Source organism: Geotrypetes seraphini, chromosome 3 (assembly GCF_902459505.1).
Source record: "Geotrypetes seraphini chromosome 3, aGeoSer1.1, whole genome shotgun sequence".
Classification (NCBI taxonomy): domain Eukaryota; kingdom Metazoa; phylum Chordata; class Amphibia; order Gymnophiona; family Dermophiidae; genus Geotrypetes; species Geotrypetes seraphini.
This window is the reverse complement of record NC_047086.1, coordinates 173,939,306-173,959,253: the sequence shown is the minus strand read 5'-3', so window position 1 is coordinate 173,959,253 and position 19,948 is coordinate 173,939,306. Positions and strand designations below refer to the sequence as shown.

The following is a 19,948-nucleotide window of genomic DNA, read 5'->3' as shown; positions in this document are numbered from 1 at the left end:
TGGTAATCCTACCTTTAGGTCAGCAGGACTGCTTTTACCAATGGGCAAAGGGGGCAGCTGCCCAGGCCCATAAGTAAAATCAGCCCTGAGCAAAAAGCCCCCTTCTGTCTAGCATCTTCCTGCCCCCTTCCGCTGGTGCAGCTGTTTTCCAGAGATAAAAAGTGGCATAAAGGTGCAGAGCTGCTATCAGTGTACACTACGGATAGCTCTTCTGATATCATTTCCTATTCTGACCAAAAGAGCCAACAGCTGTATGGACCTATAGCAGCTCCACACCTCTATGCCGCTTATTATATCTGAGAAGCAATGTAAGCTGTATTTCTGGACTGGGAAGTAGATGTTGGGGGGGGGGGGGGTGAGTGGTAGCAGGGTGCTGCTAACTGGAGGTGGGGAAGTTTGCTCAGAGACCAATGGGTGGTTAATCTAGCAGATATCCTATTTATATATCATTGGCTGTTGTTGCTGTCTGAGTAGTTCTAAAAGCTTTGAGTTAGAGAATTCATCTTTCTCAGTAGTATTACTTACGTCACTTCCTTTGGCAGATGAGCTAGAAGCCTTGATTCCCGAAGCATGCCAATTGTGGACCTCCAATGATGATTTTCTAAAACTGAAACATTCTAGAAAGGGGAAAGAAAAACAGCTATACATCCATGATCTGGCTCACACAAAATTTCAAAAAAGCAATCCACAATAAAAGTTTATTCTACGAATGAGCGAACCACTTCAAACCATATGCAAACCCCCTGCAAATAAAGGGGATAGAGGGAATTTACATAAGAGTCAAACAATAAATCAAGACAGACAACAGATAAGTTTTACATATATTTAAGGAACAATTGATTCGGCTTGCATTTTCAACTTTGTTTGGAATGCTTTTGATTAATCTTCAGTGTGAAGTTCACAAAATGTATATGTATATCAGGTTTTTCAGGTTTATTTAAAATTTGATTATATCGCTTATAATACTTCTAAGCGATGTACGCTTTAAAATGGGGTACATTATTATAAAATAAGAATACGTTTCAAATCATACAAGGACCAACATGATCCAACAGGGAAAGGGTTTGAACTATAATAGTTATAGTAAAGAAAGGAGTCTAGAGAAGCACATAAAGGATTGACAGGGGGAATCTCTGATGTCTCCTGAGTTGTATACTTCTTTAAAAAGAAGTATCATACATTTGATACTTAAGTGTGAAATAAAAAAGACTTTAAGCTGCTTTTAAAGCGATCGAGCTTTTGTTCTTCTCTAAGATAAGAGGGTAAAGTATTCCATAGCTGCAGAGCATAAATTGTGAATATTTTGTTTCTTTGAGTATTAATGACTTTTAGGGAGGGAATTACAAGTAAACTGTGATCGGCAGATCGTAAAGTTCTCAATGGTGTATATGGTATTAAGAGTTTATCTAGGAATGCTGGTAAGTTTGACTGTCGTATTTTAAAACAAAGCAAGATTATTTTATAAGTAATCCGATGGGATATTGGCAACCAGTGGGCATTCTGTAGAAGGGGCATCACATGATCAATTTTTTTGGAATTAGTGATGAGTTTTATAGATGCGTTCTGGATTAACTGCAAGCGTCTTAGCTGGATCTGGGTGACGTTTTTATATAGTGAGTTATAATAGTCCAGTCTAGAGATGACCAGGGAGTGGACTAGGGTGTTTAATGCGGCTGGTTCTAGAACTTTTGTGATTGATCTTATCATTCGGAGCTTATAAAAATAGCTTCTTACCACTGAACTTATTTGATCACAGTATGATAATTTTGGATCTAGTATGATACCGAGAATTTTGATGTTATGCACCATTTCTAGGGCTATTCCTTCCTTCCAGGTAAACAACATAGTTTTGGATTTTGCAATGTTTAGTGCCAGCACATTTTCCCTCATTCATAGGTTGATTTTTTTCCATTTTCTCATTTATTTCTTGAATTTGGTTAAGATTTTCTGAATCAATTTGGTGTAAGAGTTGGATATCATCTGCATATTTTGGCATAGGGTTATGAGAGGAGCTAGAAATACATTAAAGAGTAATGGTGATAATACTGATCCTTGAGGTATAACATAATTTGTAGTAAGAGGTTTAGAAGTAGTATTGTTAAAATTTACAGTTGATGTCCTTTCTGTAAAATAGGAGTGAAATCAGTTTAGGATCCGGTCTGATATTCCTATTGATTCCAGCCTGTTTAGTAATAGTTGGTGGTCAATGGTATCAAATGCTGCTAAATTGAGCGAGATTAGGACCACAGACTTGTGATGATCAAGGTAATAGAGTATTGAAGTTGTGAGACCTAAAAGTGAGCTTTGAGTGATGAGTTCTGAAACCTGTCTGATTTGGATGAAGGGCTTGAGATTTTTCAATTAAATCTGAGATTTGATTGAATACAATTTTTTTAGTTATTTCTGCTAAGTATTTGAAGAGTTACACACTATTACTGAATATTTTAAAACTATGGATAAGCTCAAACCAGTTCGAGTAGTTGGAGTGGTTATCTGGGTCCAGATTAGAAACTTTCTCTGGAGGAGGTGTGCTAAGGAAGGCCAGACCCTCTTGTACAGCCAAAGGTGTGCCTTCCATGGGTGAAGGTGGACCCCCAACAACTTAAATAAACTTTCCACATAAGACTCACAAGATCAGGGGTAAAGCAGGGACTCACTGTCATCTCTTGGTCTCTCCAGCATCCATGCATTTCACCAAATCACTCTCCAAGGGCTCTGGGAAGGATTTCTTTCTGGACAAATGAGCCCCCTGTGATTCCCCAGCCCTAGAGGTATGAGAGGGGGTTAAGCCAAAGGTCCCCCCCCCACGCCCCGCATTAAATGGCACATGGATGCTCCTCAACCGACCAAACAGCACAAACCTGGCTTGATACAGAGGTAGAAAGGTCTGAGGAGCCCATAATAAATGATTTTAAGTAAAATCAAAGTGTTTTGAGGCAGATAGAGACTTTTTAATCAAAATTGGGAAATCCAAGATGGCCACTGTGACAGCATTTTGGCACAAAAAATGGCCCAAGAAAGCTACAGCAAGTTACAAAAAATTCAGGGAAGGTGATTTTGGAGGTGGGGGACCCTATATCTAGCCCAAGAAACCAGGAAAACTGTCATTTGGAGACCCCCTGATTTTTCCATAGGTTATAATGGCCTTATTCACTATGCTGTGCTGTACTGGTACTAAAGCCTGATTCAGCTTTCACTGCAGCTTGATAGTAGAGAAGACCGAAGCCTCAAACAAGTAAATCCTCAGTCCAGGGCTCTTCAATTTTCAGGCTGTCAGTCAGGCCAATGCAGGACTGAGACCTCAGATTCCCACCGACCCACATGCCACAGCAGGGGGAGGAAAAACAAAGCCTGCACCCATCAAAGCCCACTTGGACCACCAAGGGACCACACAGCTTGCGCTCAAGAGCCCTGCTTCCAGGAGAATGATCCTTGAGCTCCTTAACTGTTAGTGCAGGCTGGCTAGACAGCTCATCAGAGGGTCTGTGTATTCTCTCAGGCAGAGCTGCCACAGGACCACTGGGGACCTCTTGAGCATTGTAAGCCTCAAAGTCAGATAAAAAACATAAAAATAATAAACATTTCTCAGAAAAGATCGGAGAGACATCTTCCAGCTCGCTTGCAGAAGGAAAAATTGAAGAGAGGCAGTACAGCCCACTGAGAAAGGAGGCGGAACTGAAGAAAAATTGTATGATTCTTTTTGCAACAGCTCATGATTGGGGGACGTAAACCCACTTGTCATAACACGTATGTCTATTTAACAACATTATCAATGTCTTGAGCTCATCATTCAATTAAATTGCATGTGCGTTTCGGATGCAAGAACAAATCTGAGTGCTCAAATCTGGGCACCATCTATAGAATCCAGGTGTTAGTGTCTTATTGGAACTTAAGCACATAAGTGCCAGTACTCTTAAAATTACACACATACTCAGTGCGCCAACAAAGAATGAGAGTGGTTAATGTATGGTAAGTGCAAAACTTTACTGCACCTTAATAAAAAGGTCCCTTAGTTTTCTAGTTTTTATATAGCTATAGCTATCTTGCAAATGTAGATTCAATTGCCTGGCAGACAAAATTTCTACATATGCCATTTTGTTTGTGAATACCTGAAAATGTGCAAGATTATAGCCGCTATGAAATTTGCAGTTGGGCTGTGACCTAATCTCCGAGATAAAAAGCAAGGAAAATGGCATTTTTCAATGTCATTATGTTGTCCATGATGAACAAAAAAACTAGGAATGCAGACAAAATAATGTGTGCAAATAGAAGATACGGCCCCATAACATTTTCAGTCTTCTGCTTGATAAAAATTGGAATGGATTCCATGTACATCATGGAATGACACAGGTTTAATTAAATAAGTCATAAATAAACAGCTAGTGTTATTAATATATACTAACACCATGTTACTTTACTACAGGACCTAGGCCTAGATTCACTAAACCTTCCAAACCTGTAAAGACGATCGCAAACCAGTTTTGCTGGTTTTGCGATCGTTCCTGTTTCCCGACCTGATTCACTAAACGGCCCACCGCCCACTTAACGATCCAATCCGATCCACCCATGCCGACTGCTATAGACCTGTTGGTAACTGTCTTACCAACAGGTCTGCCTGGGTTTGTTTTCAATTTTTTTTAATGGGCCAGATATTTTGCGTGTATTACACATGCAAAATATCTGGCCAATTTAAAAAAAAAAAAAGGAAAAAAGTCCCCTCTCTCCCCCCACCCAGAAAAAATGCCCGCTGCCACCACAAACAAATGGCAGGAGGGATGCCGACTCCCTCCTGCTATCGGCACTCCCCTCCATGCGATCCACACTCCTGACTCCCTACCCCCCAAAAAAATGAAACAGCAGGAGGGATGCTGACTCCCTCCAGCCACTAGAAGCAGACACCCCCCTCCCTGTTCCCATCCCCCTCCCCGTAAAAAAGTTGGGAGCAGGAGGGGTTCTCAGTCCCTCCTGCTCCGGAGGCCTCAATCCCGATCTGCGGGCCTTAGGCCCCACCCCGGTGCATCATGTGATGCAAGGGAAGAGGCCTAAGGCCCTGATTGGTTCAGGTGCCTTGGGCTCCTCTCTTGGGAGGGGCCTGAGGTGCCTGAGCCAATCAGGGACTTCCTTAGGGAGTAGCTTAAGCTATAGATTTCAGACATTAGTGCTACTGAGGAAGGGATAGTGGATGGAGAGACAGACTACAGGGGAGAGTGTGGAGCAGTAGTTAAAGCTCAGCTTCAGCACCCTATGGTTGTGGGTTCAAACCCATACTGCTCCTTGTGACTTTGGGCAAGTCACTTAATCTCCCCCCATTGCCCCAGGTACATTAGATAAGATTGTGAGCCTGAAAGGACAGACTGAAAAATGCTCAAGTACCTGAATAAATTCATGTAAACCCTAGGAAAACAGTATAGAAAACTAAATAAATAAATACATGGGCTATATGGTCTTTACCTGCTTTTATTTTTCTCTGTTTCTATGGAACAGCCCATAACACTGAGCGACCGGCTAGTTCTATGCTTCTCTCACCTGATACAAGCTGGCTAGGTGGTGTTTGGTTTTGATTAGAAATGGCTGGTTGACCCCTGGATGGTCCACATCATGCGCTGCAGCAGCCAATAGTCCAAGCATGATGTCCATAGGCGTGAGGACACTGGCAAGCTATGAGAGTACCACACAAGCAAAAGAAAATGAACATTATAGACTGGCCAGCTTTACCTTGTTGGGAACATTTCAGTCTGTATACCACTACTATTATTTCTATAGCGCTAGCAGGCTTACACATCACTGTACAGAGTCACAAAGAAGACAGTTCCTGCTTGAAAGAGCTTACAATCTAAACAGACAAGGCAGACAAACAGATGCCATGGATATAGTTAAGGGGAACCGTTAATCTGTTGACTGGGTTGGTGGGCAGTGGGGAGTAAGATTATGGATTGAAGGTTATATCAAAAAGGTAGATTTTCAGTCTGCTTATTTATGCTAAACAAACAAACCAGAAAACTGCAGGCCTTGTACACGATGCAAGCAGTCTTTATTTGTAACAAGTAAAACATAAATTAAAAACCTCTTTCTAGGCAAGGGACCCAACACGGTCCGTGTTTCGTACAATCTTCATCAGGGGTCCTATTGGATAAAAAGACAAAGGTATCAAGGGGGTAACCTTGGACAAATAACAGTAAAAGTGACACGCTGTGGGAACTAAACGCTGCGTCGTTAGTGTCACGCTGAGAAGACTGCCGAGTCGGCAGTCTTCTCAGCGTGACACTAACGACGCAGCGTTTAGTTCCCACAGCGTGTCACTTTTACTGTTATTTGTCCAAGGTTACCCCCTTGATACCTTTGTCTTTTTATCCAATAGGACCCCTGATGAAGATTGTACGAAACACGGACCGTGTTGGGTCCCTTGCCTAGAAAGAGGTTTTTAATTTATGTTTTACTTGTTACAAATAAAGACTGCTTGCATCGTGTACAAGGCCTGCAGTTTTCTGGTTTGTTTATTTTGGATTATCTTTTACTGCAGACGGTTGGACCCTTTGATTTCTATTTTTGGTTGTGTTTGCTTATTTATGCTACCACATAAATTCCCTCAACAAAGCTTCCACTACTGAAATATTTAAAGGAGCTGCTCAGAAACGTATAATTTTCCCCAATACAAAAGTGATATCCTGCTTTACCAGCGTTTGGATTTCATTAATGGTTTGTGTTTACCACTTTGTTTTACCAACATTTGGATTTCATTATTCATTGTTGGTTTGTGGCTATCATTTGGGACTCCTGATGCAGGCACCTTAGCCGAAACACGGTCCGTGTCGAGTCCATGTTCTAGCTGTACAATGACTGTTTTAGACCACTTGCATATATTTTATGAGTCCATGTTTTAACCATATATTGATATGACTGTTTTGGAGCACTTGAATAATTTATTTGCTATTAACAAAGAGGGTTTTGAAGACCAGGCATGCTCTGCTCCTTCTCTTGGATTCTTTTTGTGCAGAGTTGACAGAAAATACTGTTGCATTTCTTTTGTGACTGGCTTGTGACTGCCTTGAGACAGCCTATATGAGGCGAAACATAGGTCTATGTCGGCCAAGATCCCCTAAGCTACGTGACTAAAAAAGATGAGTATTTAAATACTGAAGAAACTCTGAGTATATTCATAGAAATGGATATTTTGAAAAAAATTTTTTAAAATATATATAAAATCTTTAGACCAATGACAATTTTGGTGCTAATAATCTGTGTGTTTAAACCTCGTACACACAGTAGCCGATGTCTACTAGTGGAATGTCTTAGGATATATATATATATATATCTATGTGTCGTACCAGGCTTGTCTCTCTGGGAACTGGAGGAATGCTGTAGCCTTGATAGGGTCAAGGACATAATTGGCATCTTCTCTCAGCATTTCGTAGTAGCTGATGAAATCATAGGTAATGGTGCATGGCTGGAACAGATTATATACGTATAGGCATCCAGACATCATCTATACTGACTGCATACTACTGCTTCTAAAGTTTATATGACTGAGAGCTCCTGAACTGTACTTTAAACATACAGTAAATATAGCATGGGTTAGGAGTAGAGCTACTGTGATGATGGGTGAACAGCTTCAGATTTATAAACAGAAATCTACCCTCACTAAGAAGGGATATGCTATTTTATGCATAAGTGTTGATCTGGGAGTTAAGATACATTTGAGCTAACTGCAGTTGAATTCAGATTTCTGCCTGTCTCAGGATCTTTGGGCCGGGTTTTGGTGGAAATCTCTATGCATGTAAGTTCTAGCTACCTCCCCAACAGCAATGAGAGGTTTCCCTCTCCCATTCTGAACCCTCTTCCAGACAGTAGTCAGGCATTTTGCACTTCCACAACTCCACCTCCCCCACAGTATCATCCAGAAGCATTCCTCTCAAAATTCTCAACCTCCTCAAGGATAACCTCCACATTCAAACCCTCTTCTAGGACATATTGGAGGCCTCCCTAAAGTCTAGTAGGGGGCCAGAAGCAATCCCCAGTCACTCCCGCCTCTTCTGGCAACAGGTTCTAAATGGCACTGATTAACCCTTAATAGTAGTCTTGCGATATTACCACTAGTAGTCAAGCTGCCAAATCAGGTGAAAACCTCTTATTTGGCAGCCTGAGCTCTAATAGTAAAAATAACAGGTAAAGAATCAGGGGAGCCCGGTTCAAATTCCACTAAAGCTTCAAGTGATCTTGGGTAAGTCACTTAACCCTCTCTTGCCTTCGGTACAAATTTAGATTGTAAGTCTGGGGATACCTCTTATATTTGAATGTACAGGACCCCCTCCGTGTTATTTACAGGGGTTAGGGGCATAGTCCCCTCACAAATACCATAAATTTGCAAATAACTTTAGAGCCCCCCCCATAACTTACCTTTAAAGCCCTAGTAGTTTAGCGCTGAAGTGGGACAGGAGTAATCTTCCTACACTCCTGCTCCATGCAGAGCCATGATAAAAATTGGCTGCTGTGAATTCCCGCGGTTTCACGAGACTTCTGCGAGAACTTGTGGCAGCCATTTTTTATTGCGGCTCTGCACAGAGCAGGAATGTAGGAAGATCACTCCTGCCCTGCTTTATCAGTAGACTATCAGGGCTTTAAAAGTAAGGTGTGGAGGTATCTGGGAGGCGAGAGGAAACATTTGCGACTATCCGAACATGCAAATATGGAGGGGGTCCTGTACACTATTTCAAGAATTTTGGGGCTTGCAGGCAGAATTTAAGAAATAAACACAAATCTGTGACAGCTATTCTATCTTCATACATTGAGAAGGGAAGTCTTGCCATAGTAGTTCACACAATGATAGCATCAAGATTGGAGTACTGTGTTGCACTCTACAGTGGTCTGACTGTTTAAGGTTTGCACTGGTTCCAGTTGATTCAAAATGCTGAAACAAGACTGATATAACTCTTTGCTGCAGTGAGCATCTCCAACCTGCTGCCCACACAGACCTTGGCTCTCCCTCTGATGTCACTTTCTTGTCCCATGACCAGGAAGTGACTTCAGAGAGAGAAACGAGGCTGGTGCAAGCAGCAGGTTGGAGATGTTGCTTGCATCGGAGAAGAGCCAAAGAAGCACAAAGGGGGGTGGAGAGCTGCCAGCGCCCCAAGACGGCGCCCAGGTCGGTCTACCCCCCTTAATATATCACTGTCCCTAACCACACCCTCTCTAAAGGATATCATGTGATATGACACCTGCCAGCGAGCTTTCTTCGGAGTAGCCTCCACACTCTCAAATGTACTCCTTGAAAAGCTTTGCTCAGCGTAAGACTATTTCTACTTCAGGGAGCAAGTGAAGGCTTGGCTCTTCTCCCAAATTAACTTACTGGTCACACACACAGAAGGGCTAACACCGACTGCACTTACTGTAGCAGGACTCACTTATCCACTCTTACACTAGCTGAGAAAAGGGCGAACAGAATGCTAGGAATGATTAAGAAGGGGATCACAAACAGATCTGAGAAGGTTATCATGCTGCTGTACAGGACCATGGGGCGCCCCCACCTGGAATACTGCGCCCAACACTGGTCGTCGTATATGAAAAAGGAGATAGTACTACTCGAAAGGGTCCAGAGAAGAGCAACTAAAATGGTAAAAGGGCTGGAGGAGTTGCTGTACAATGAGAGGCTAGAGAAACTGGGCCTCTTCTCCCTTGAAAAGAGGAGACTGAGAGGGGACATGATTGAAACATTCAAGATATTGAAGTGAATTGACTTAGTAGAGAAAGAGAGATTGTTCACCTTCTCCAAGGTGAAGAGAATGAGAGGGCACTCGCTAAAGTTAAAAGGGGATAGATTCCATACAAATGTAAGGAAGTTCTTCTTCACCCAATGAGTGGTAGAAATCTTGAACACTCTTTCAGAGGTGTTATAGGGGAAAGCACCCTCCAGGGATTCAAGAAAGGGTTAGATAAGTTCCTGCTGAACCAGAACGTACGCAGTTAAGGCTATACTCAAATAGGGCACTGGTCTTTGATCTAAGGGCCACCCCGTGAGTGTACTGCTGGGCACGATGGACCACTGGTCTGACCCAGTAGCGGCAATTCTCATGTTCTTATGCTCTTATCTAACTCCTATTACTCTACCTTATCTCTCTGTATGTTCCATCTCCACTTTCACCCTATGATGTTTTATTGTGTTGACATTTTAACTAGCATCCATCCATCCATCCAAGAAAAGGAGTAGCCTAATTATTAGACCAAGAGGCTGAGAATCAGAGAAACCAACTTGAAATCTCACTGCAGCTCCTTGTAACCTTGGGCAAGTCACTTACACCCCCCCCCCCTCAACCTTTCAGTAAAGCTTAGTGTGCGCTAATGGCCATTAATATGTGCCAAATGCTGCATGTCCTATATTACACCTATGGGCCACCTAGCACACACCAAGATTTAGTAAAAGGGCTCTTTAGATTGTAAATCCTCTAGAGACAAGAAAAATATCTACTGTACCTTGTCTTTAGCTACAACCGAAAAAGGTAGACTCCATGTTCTCCTCACTGATGCTTATAATTGATCATCTCTATTAAGAAAACTAAGGGGCTCATAATAAATAAAAAAAAAAGTCTAAAAAGTGGCCTAAATGGCTACTTGGACGATCAAAAAGCCTGATCGTCCAAGTACCCATAATCGAAGCTGGTTTTAGACGTATCTAAAACCAGCTTAGACCTTTCCCCTGCCTATAAACACACAGAGAGAAAAGAGGCGTTTTTAGAGGAGGGGAAAGGGCGGGCAGTGGGCGAGAGGTGGGTCGACCTAGATCTGGGCGTGCAGCAGATATAACCAAAACTTTAGGTAGGTTGCCTAGTCGGCACTTATACTTTTTGATTTAGACCAAGTCAAAACAGATATAAGTGCCGAAAAGGGGCTGCTGAGCTGTTGGTGGCTGCTGCGATCAACTCACAATGATCACAGCAGGAGAGATGGCTCATCTCCCCTGCCGTGATCCACCCTTCCCCCCCCCCGACAACGATCAGGGCAAGAGGGAGCCCAAGCCCTCTTGCCCAATGGCACCCCCGACCTCCCCGACACTATCGGGGCATGAGGGAGCCCAAGCCCTACTGCCCAGCGGCACCCCCAAACCCCCCGATGAAGATTGGGGCAAGAGGGAGTCAAAGCCCTCTTGCCCTGCGGCACCCCCAACCTCCCCGACACTATAGGGCAGGAGGGAGCCCAAGCCCTCGACGCAAGCCCCCGCCGACCCGCGACCCTCCCTGTACCTTCAATAACGTTGGTCGGACAGACGGGTGCCAAGCCCGTCCGTCGGACAGGCCAGCCATCTGTTGAATGGCTGGCCTTAGGACCTGATTGGCCCAGGCAGCTCAAATCCCGCCCACAGGAGGGGCCTAAGCCTACTGGGCCTATTCTGGTTGGCCCAAGCGTCTTAGGCCCCACCTGTGGGCGGGATTTGAGCTACCTGGGCCAATCAGGTCTTAAGGCCAGCCATTCAACGGATGGCTGGCCTGTCCGACAGAGGGACGGGCTTGGCAAACGTCCGTCCGACCAACGTTATTGAAGGTACGGGGAGGGGGAGTGGGGGCGGGGGGGTTGGCGGGGGAGGAGGGTCACGGGTCAGTGGGGGGGTTATTGGGGGTTCGGGGGGGGGCTTTGCGTCAAGGGCAGGAGGGCTTGGGCTCCCTCCTGCCTGATGCTGTCGGTGAGTTCGGGGGTGCCGCGGGGCAGGAGGGCTTGGGCTACCTCTTGCCCCGAACGTAGTCAGGGAGTCAGGGTGCCGCCGGGCAAGAGGGCTTGGGCTCCCTTTTGCCCCGAACGTAGTCAGGGAGTCGGGGAGCCGCGGGCCATTAGGGCTTGGGCTCCCTCCTGTCTGGATCGTTGTAGGGGGGGGGGGGATTCTATAACCGGTGTTGTTTTTGACAGAATCCAGCTTTTAGGCGAAGGACTGGCTCCTCCTTCGCCTAAAAGCTCTTGTTTTGGGCGTTAGGCTTTTTTTAGGTTGATTATATGGTGTTAGTGTAGATGTAGTGGTGGTCTGGGCGTTTATACAGCTGAACGTAGAGGCAGGCCATTATAAAAAAAACTCTCCTTTTGGACTTTTTTTTGATAATGGACATTTTCCCTGCTTCTACTTTCAACGTTTAAGACCTTAGGCCAAAAGGGGACTTAGACATTTTTTTTTTTATTATGCCCCTCCACGTGTTTTGTCAAGCTCTACCTGTGATACACTGCTTTGGGTTAATCTCTTCATAAAGGTGGTTAATAAATCTCAATAAATAAATAAAACCCTTTTCTTACTTAAAGGAATAAGCTAGTTTTTTCAGAGTAAAGAGGGGTACAGCAATTCCACCTTATCCTTTGAGTTTCCAGGTCAATTAGAAACGCTCCATAAATCCTGGCCCTTTTACTCCTATTTTGTACCCCTCCCCAATCTATTCACTACAGCAAGTGTCAGCCCGGGGTCATGCACCATAGATCCTTCCAGGATTCTGCAATCAAATGCCCTAAATTCAAGCACTAGATACTACCACGGCATGACCACTATGACTCCCTCCCCTCTGCAACATCCTCCTCCTTGGCTAGCCCAGAGACAGGAAGATGTGATTAGGACTGCAGCATCAGCACTTAGTAAGGGCACTGATGACCCTAAAGATATAAGAAAGCACTCTAACCCTCCTCTTGAAGGGGGTTCTCGGTCCTCTATGCCCTTTACATCTGACTTTGTAAACTTGCTATGGCATGCCTATGTCGGCATCGCCAGTGCGCCTTCTGGGTCAGCTGAAGTACAACCAACTGCATAGCCCTCCTGTGGTCCCGCGTCTTTTCTGCTACAAAGGCCTGCGTCTCCCCCAGACTCCAACAGCTGGTCGGATGGGGTTACTGAGGACGATGATCTGGATGCTTTGCCTTTTTCCCAGTGTGAAACCTCAGTTTGGGAGGATGTGGTTCTTGGTGAAACCTAGAAACATGATGGCAGATGAACGCCAAATGGCCCATCCAGTCTGCCCATCCGAGGTAACCATTATCTCTTCCTCTCTCTAAGAGATTCCACATACCTATCCCACGCTTTTTTGAATTCAGACACAGTCTTTGTCTCCACCACCTCTTCCGGGAGACTGTTCCACGCATCTACCACCCTTTCTATAGAAACAGGGAGTAAGTGCTGCTGTGGACCTGGACGAGGACCCATCTGTTTACAGACTGTTCAAATCCTGGACCTCCTTATTGAGTTTCTGAAGGCGCCTACTACCCAATGTTCTCTGCTAAGCAGTATTTGCTCTTAGCCTATCGCCTTTCAGTGGCATCCGGATATGAACGTCCTGATTTCTGAACAATGGAAGAACCCTGAGGGCTCCCTTAATGTGACAAAAGAAATGTCCAAGTATGACAGGACACAGCACACAGCATTCCCAATGAGCTATTCATTGTCAAGCTTGTTGATTATCCCAGGACAAGCAGGCATGATATTCTCACATGTGGGTGACGTCATCTACGGAGCCCCGGCGCGGACAGCTTTTCAAGCAAACTTGATTGAAGTTTCAAGTTTGCACACTGCACCACGCATGTGCATGCCTTCTCGCCCACTAGAGGGCGCATCCCACCTCGTGGTCCTCAGTTCAATTTTTTCCGCGGAGCAAGAAAGCCCTGTGGATCTGAGCTCCAGTGTTTTTGCCTTCTAGCTGCCGCGTTTAGTTTGTTTTCTCCATCGAATTAGTTCGCGGTGCTGTTTTTCTTTTCGGTTCTTTTTCCAAAAAAAAAAAAAAAAAGTAATTTGTTTTTCGTTGGGCTCCGGGGGCTCCCGGAAGCCGTGGCCGGGGACGTCGGTACGTTCCCGGCCTTCTTCTTTTTCTTCGTGGATGTCCCGTCCTGTTACGGGATTCAAAAAGTGCAGCCGATGTGAGAGGTTGCTTTCCATCACTGACCCTCACCGGTGGTGCATTGTCTGTCTTGGGCCCGAACATCCGACAGAGTCGTGTGATCGCTGTGCTACCTTCCAAAACAGGGCCCTCCGTCGCCGTAAGGCCAGAATGGCGGAATTGTTCGCCGTCGACGCGCCGCCTAAGGCCTCGACGTCGGCCTCGGCTTCGGCCCCGGCCTTGACCTCGGCCTCGGCGTCCTCGGGGGCCTCGGCCTCGCCTCGGCCCTCCTCTTCGAAGGCGTCGTCAGTGAAGCCAGCTTCGGGTAAGTCCTCTGTTCCATCCCCTTCAGCAAAGAAGCCATCCTCGAGTCAGGCCAAGGCGGGTGGGTCGACCCCGGCCCCGCATCGGACCTCGACTCCGCACACCCCGAGGGAATACTCGAGACCGAGGTCGCCCTCCAGGGAGTGTGCCCCGGACTCGGAACTCCCCACCTTCGTGGGGATTCCGGCCTTCCAGGATCTCCTCCGAGCTCTGATCTCATCGGAGCTGTCGGGAGCCCTGGAAGTGTTGCAACGTGCTGCGGTTCCGGCGGCCTCAACCTCGGCCGGGGCGCTTTCGGTCTCGGAGGCCCCGGCCTCGGCTCCCTCGACCGCGGGAGCCCCGGCCTCGGCGACCTCGGTCTCGGGTACTGTGGCCCAGTTCACCTCGGTCTCGGCCCCGCCCCTGACCTCGACCTCGGGGGAACCCCCTGAGCGGAGTGTAAGGCCCAAAGAAAAGTTGCGCAGAGTGCGCCGTCTTTCCTCCTCTTCCTCCGGGTCTTCCCGGCACGCCTCGCCCTCGACGCGACCTCGGACGGGGCGCCGATCGAGGAAGTCTAAGCGGCCCCGAGGCTCGCCTCGACGCGACCGTTCCTCGTCGTTCGGGGGCGAGGCGCTGCAGGTGTCGGAGTTGCGCCTCGACAACCCGAGGCTCCTCCGCTCACCTCGTGGGAAGTCTTCCCGGGCCACCTCACCGAGGAAACGGGAGAGTGTTCCACGAACCCCGGGGTCCTCACCCAAGGGTTCGGCGAGGAGGATAATTTCCCCTTCCCCCTCGAGGGCCCTGGAGAGGGGGTCCTGGGATTCGGGATCGGTTAGGGATCCTCATTATTCCCATGAGGCCTCCCCCCTCTCCTCGGTGGGGCGGTCGAGAACCCCGTCTCCCCAGGCTAGGCCGTCCTCATTTTCATCCTTCGTTCAGGACATGGCCCAAGCCCTGGGGATTGACCTTATGGTAGGCTCTAAATATTCCAAAGAATTTTTAGAGGAACAGGACCTCCCCACTCCTCCTAGAGAGGTGCCTAGACTCCCTCTCAACAGTGTCCTTCTGCAGACCTGGCTGAAGAACTTGTCAAACCCTCTTACAGTCACGTCTGTCCCGTCAAAAATGGAATCGAAGTATAGGACGATTCCCCCGAAAGGGTTTGATAAGGCGCAGCTCTCCCACCAGTCTCTTCTGGTGGAGTCTGCTCTTAAAAAATCACAGCCCTCACGGGTTTCTGCGGCGGTTCCACCAGGCAGGGAGGGGCGGACCCTGGACAAGTTTGGCCGTCGCCTCTATTCAAATTCCCTGATGGCCACCAGGGTTCTAAATTACGCCTTCACCTTTTCCTCCTATTTGCGTGGTATGGTGAAGGACCTTCCTCAATATCGAAACTCGTTACCGGACTCCCAAAGAGCAGGATTCAATATGTTTATGTCCAACCTGTCTCAATTGCGGTTGTACCTATTCCATGCAGTGTACGACGCCTTTGAGCTGGTTTCGAGGGTGTCGGCCTTCGCAGTGGCCATGCGCCGATTGGCCTGGCTTCGCACCCTCGACATGGACCCAAACCTGCAGGAACGCCTTGCAGACTTGCCTTGTGTGGGGTCCGAGTTATTTGACGAGTCATTGGATGCGGCGACCAAGCGCTTGTCGGAGCAGGAGCGCTCTCTAGCATCCCTGGTCCGCCCCAAACCTAGGCCCCCGCCGCAAAAACCTTTTCGGCCTCCGCCGCGCCGATACCCTCAGAAGTCGACCCCGGCTTTCTCGAGACCGCCTCCGAGACGTCCGTCTCAGCGAGGCAGAGGGGGACAAACCCAAGCCCCGGCGCAGGGCCCTTCTAAGCCCGCGCCTTCCTTTTGACAGGCTGAGCGGACGGGGCGGGTTCCCCTCCGCACTTTCACAGGAACCCCTTCCTATCGGGGGGCGTCTTCGGTCCTTCCGGGAGGCATGGACCGGGATTACCTCAGACGCTTGGGTGCTCCGGATCGTCTCCGAGGGCTACTCGCTCAACTTTGTGTCCTCGCCACCGGACAGTCCCCCAAGTTTAGTCCCCTGCAACCGTTCGCAGCTACCGACCCTCCTAACCGAAGCCAAAGCCCTCTTGAAGCTTCGGGCGGTCGAGCCGGTCCCCAAGGACCAGTGGAGTACGGGGTTTTACTCCCGCTACTTTTTGGTCCCAAAAAAGACCGGGGACCTGCGCCCCATACTGGACCTCAGGAAGCTCAACAAATTCCTGGCCCGGGAGAAGTTTCGAATGCTATCTCTCCCGGTTTTGTATCCTCTCTTGGAGGAAGGGGACTGGATGTGCTCCCTCGACCTGAAGGAAGCATATACCCATGTTCCGGTGCACCCCGCCTGCCGAAGATTCTTACGATTCCAGGTGGGGGACCTCCACCTCCAGTACAGGGTACTGCCCTTCGGCCTAGCCGCGTCCCCACGAGTATTCACGAAGTGCATGGTGGTGGTTGCGGCAGCCCTGAGGTCGCGTGGACTCCATGTGTTCCCTTACCTGGACGACTGGCTCATCAAAGCCCCGACCAGGGAGGGGGTTATCTCAGCGACCCGACAGTCTATTGCCTTCCTACAAACTCTCGGGTTCGAGATAAACTTTCCAAAGTCTCAGTTGAGGCCGGCTCAGTCGCTTCAATTCATAGGTGCGGTGCTGGACACAGTGCGCCTGCGCTCCTACCTGCCGACCCAGCGGTTGGAAGCCCTGGTACGGATGAGCCGCCAGGTCTCTCAACTATCGAGGGTGTCGGCCAAGCACATGATGATGCTGCTAGGCCATATGGCCTCGACGGTACATGTCACGCCGTTTGCGAGGCTACACCTGAGGATCCCTCAGTGGACCCTCGCGTCCCAGTGGCGTCAGGAGTGCGACCCGGTGTCTCGCCCCATTTCGGTGACTCCGCCTTTGCGGAAATCGCTGCGTTGGTGGACAGACTCTTCAAATCTGTCCATGGGGCTACTGTTCCGCACTCCTCCTTTTCGCAAGGTCCTGACCACGGACTCCTCGGAGTACGCGTGGGGAGCCCATCTCGACGGTCTTCGCACGCAGGGCCTGTGGTCGGCAGAAGACCGTCGGTGTCATATCAACGTGCTAGAGCTGCGGGCCATCTTCCTAGCACTTCGAGCCTTCGTTCACATATTGCAGGACCAGGTAGTCCTCGTCCGCACGGACAATCAGGTGGCAATGTACTATGTGAACAAGCAGGGGGGAACGGGGTCTTGGCCCCTCTGTTCCGAGGCTCTTCGCCTTTGGGAGTGGGCGGCCTCCCGGAACATCTTCCTCCGGGCGGTCTACATCCAAGGAGAACGGAATTGCCTGGCGGACAAACTCAGTCGACTTCTGCAACCGCACGAGTGGACTCTACACTCAGCAGTTCTACGCAAGGTTTTCGCTCGCTGGGGAACGCCACAGGTGGATCTGTTTGCCTCTCCGGAGACACACAAACTACCACTATATTGTTCTCGGATGTACTCGCGGGACCGTCTGGAAGCGGATGCCTTCCTCCTCGATTGGGAAGGGAGGTTCCTGTATGCATTCCCTCCGTTCCCTCTGATCATGCGAACGTTAGTACACCTAAAATCGTCCACGGCCACGATGATTCTCATAGCACCTCGGTGGCCGCGTCAGCACTGGTTCTCCCTGCTGCTCCAGCTCAGTGCCAGGGAGCCCCTTCCCCTGCCTGTCTCTCCTTCTCTGCTGTCTCAGAGTCAAGGATCCATGTTACATCCCAATCTGCAGTCATTGCACCTGACAGCTTGGTTTCTTGTTCCCTGACTCCTCCGGACCTGTCTCAATCGGTGAGGGAGGTGTTGGAAGCCTCACGCAAGATCTCGACGAGGCTTTGCTATGCGCAGAAATGGACCAGGTTTTCCACCTGGTGTTCGTCTTTTCACCTGGATCCGGTATCAGTTCCGGTATCCTCGGTTTTGGACTATTTATTTCATTTGTCGCGCTCTGGCTTGAAAACCACTTCGGTGCGGGTTCATCTCAGTGCGATTTCTGCTTTCCACCAACCTCTGGATGGACGCCCTCTGTCACTCCATCCCTTGGTGACACGCTTCATGAAAGGGTTAATCAGGGTTTGTCCCCCTCTTAAGCCCCCGTCTGTCGTGTGGAATTTGAATGTGGTTCTGGCTCAACTGATGAAACCCCCTTTTGAGCCACTCAACAAGTCCCTCTTGAAATTTCTGACTTGGAAGGTGGTGTTTCTGATTGCCCTCACCTCCGCCAGGCGGATTGGGGAGTTGCAAGCCTTGGTTGCGGACCCTCCTTTCACCGTCTTTCATCACGACAAGGTGGTTCTCCGCACCCATCCTAAGTTTTTACCTAAAGTTGTTTCTGACTTCCACCTCAATCAGTCCATTGTCCTTCCTGTGTTCTTCCCGAAGCCCCACTCCCATCCTGGCGAGACGGCGCTTCACACGCTTGACTGTAAGAGGGCGTTGGCATATTATCTTCAACGCACCAGGTCTCATCGGAAGGTTCCTCAATTGTTTTTGTCCTTCGATCCCAATCGATTAGGGCATCCAGTTTCCAAGCGCACTCTGTCTAACTGGTTGGCCGCTTGCATTTCCTTTTGCTATGCTCAGGCGGGCCTTCCTCCCCCGGGTCGAGTCACGGGGCACAAGGTCCGAGCAATGGCAGCTTCGATAGCCTTTCTCCGATCCACTCCGATGGAGGACATATGTAAGGCTGCCACTTGGTCTTCGGTTCATACATTCACCTCGCATTACTGTCTGGACACTCTATCCAGGAGTGACGGCCGGTTTGGCCAGTCAGTTTTGCAAAATCTGTTTTCCTAATTGCCATCCTCCCACCTGCCCTGTTTTGGTTAGCTTGGAGGTCACCCACATGTGAGAATATCATGCCTGCTTGTCCTGGGCTAAAGCACAGTTACTTACCGTAACAGGTGTTATCCAGGGACAGCAGGCATATATTCTCACAACCCGCCCGCCTCCCCGGGGATGGCTTCCTTGCTAGTTATGGAACTGAGGACCACGAGGTGGGATGCGCCCTCTAGTGGGCGAGAAGGCATGCACATGCGTGGTGCAGTGTGCAAACTTGAAACTTCAATCAAGTTTGCTTGAAAAGCTGTCCGCGCCGGGGCTCCGTAGATGACGTCACCCACATGTGAGAATATATGCCTGCTGTCCCTGGATAACACCTGTTACGGTAAGTAACTGTGCTTTTTATGCACAAGGGCAAGCTTGAATGTGCAACATTGTCAACCACTGCAAACCCTTATGCAGCTCAATAGACAGAGAAATTCAATTTTTCTTCATGCACAATTTACTCTCTTCATCCCGGATTTATTCATCATTATCATTTGCTTTTTTAAACCATCTTTCCAATAAGCACACTTGAACTAGCTAGAAATAAAACGGGAATACATAAAGTACATCATAATTACAATCATATATATATATATATATATATATATATATTCTATATATAAAATCAGATGTATGTATGTATGTTCCAGCATAACTCTGAAACGCATGGGCAGATTTCAACCAAACTTTGAATATATATCAATTACTATCTGGGAAAAAATACTGTGGGGATGGGAAGGGGGTGACATGTAAAGAATCATAGAAAAAGACAGATATTGCTTTGACCAATGGTGAAGCTTGGGAAATGATGTCACACAATCAGAATGATGTCACAGTCAACAGTATACAGTATATGGAGGTGCAGCTGTGGTGTGGTGTGGTGAAGCCTAAACAGAAACTGAAAATTGAAAATTTGTGTGATGCTAATCCTCAAGTGAATGTTCCTCAAATGAATGTAAACCAAAACCCAAGGGAAG

The 19,948-nt window shown here is 47.9% G+C and overlaps 1 protein-coding gene across 8 annotated transcripts in view; it reads right to left on the bottom strand.

Moving 5' to 3' along the window:
• PDE7B (phosphodiesterase 7B) overlaps positions 1-19,948 on the bottom strand; it is a 500,590-nt gene that overhangs the window by 52,258 nt on the left and 428,384 nt on the right. For all 8 annotated transcript variants that reach the window (XM_033938169.1, XM_033938172.1, XM_033938168.1 and 5 more), the window contains 2 exons: positions 5,527-5,658; positions 526-617 (listed from right to left, as the gene is read on the bottom strand). In XM_033938169.1, the coding sequence (XP_033794060.1) occupies positions 526-617; positions 5,527-5,658 (224 nt within the window). The remainder of the gene's footprint in view (positions 1-525; positions 618-5,526; positions 5,659-19,948) is intronic.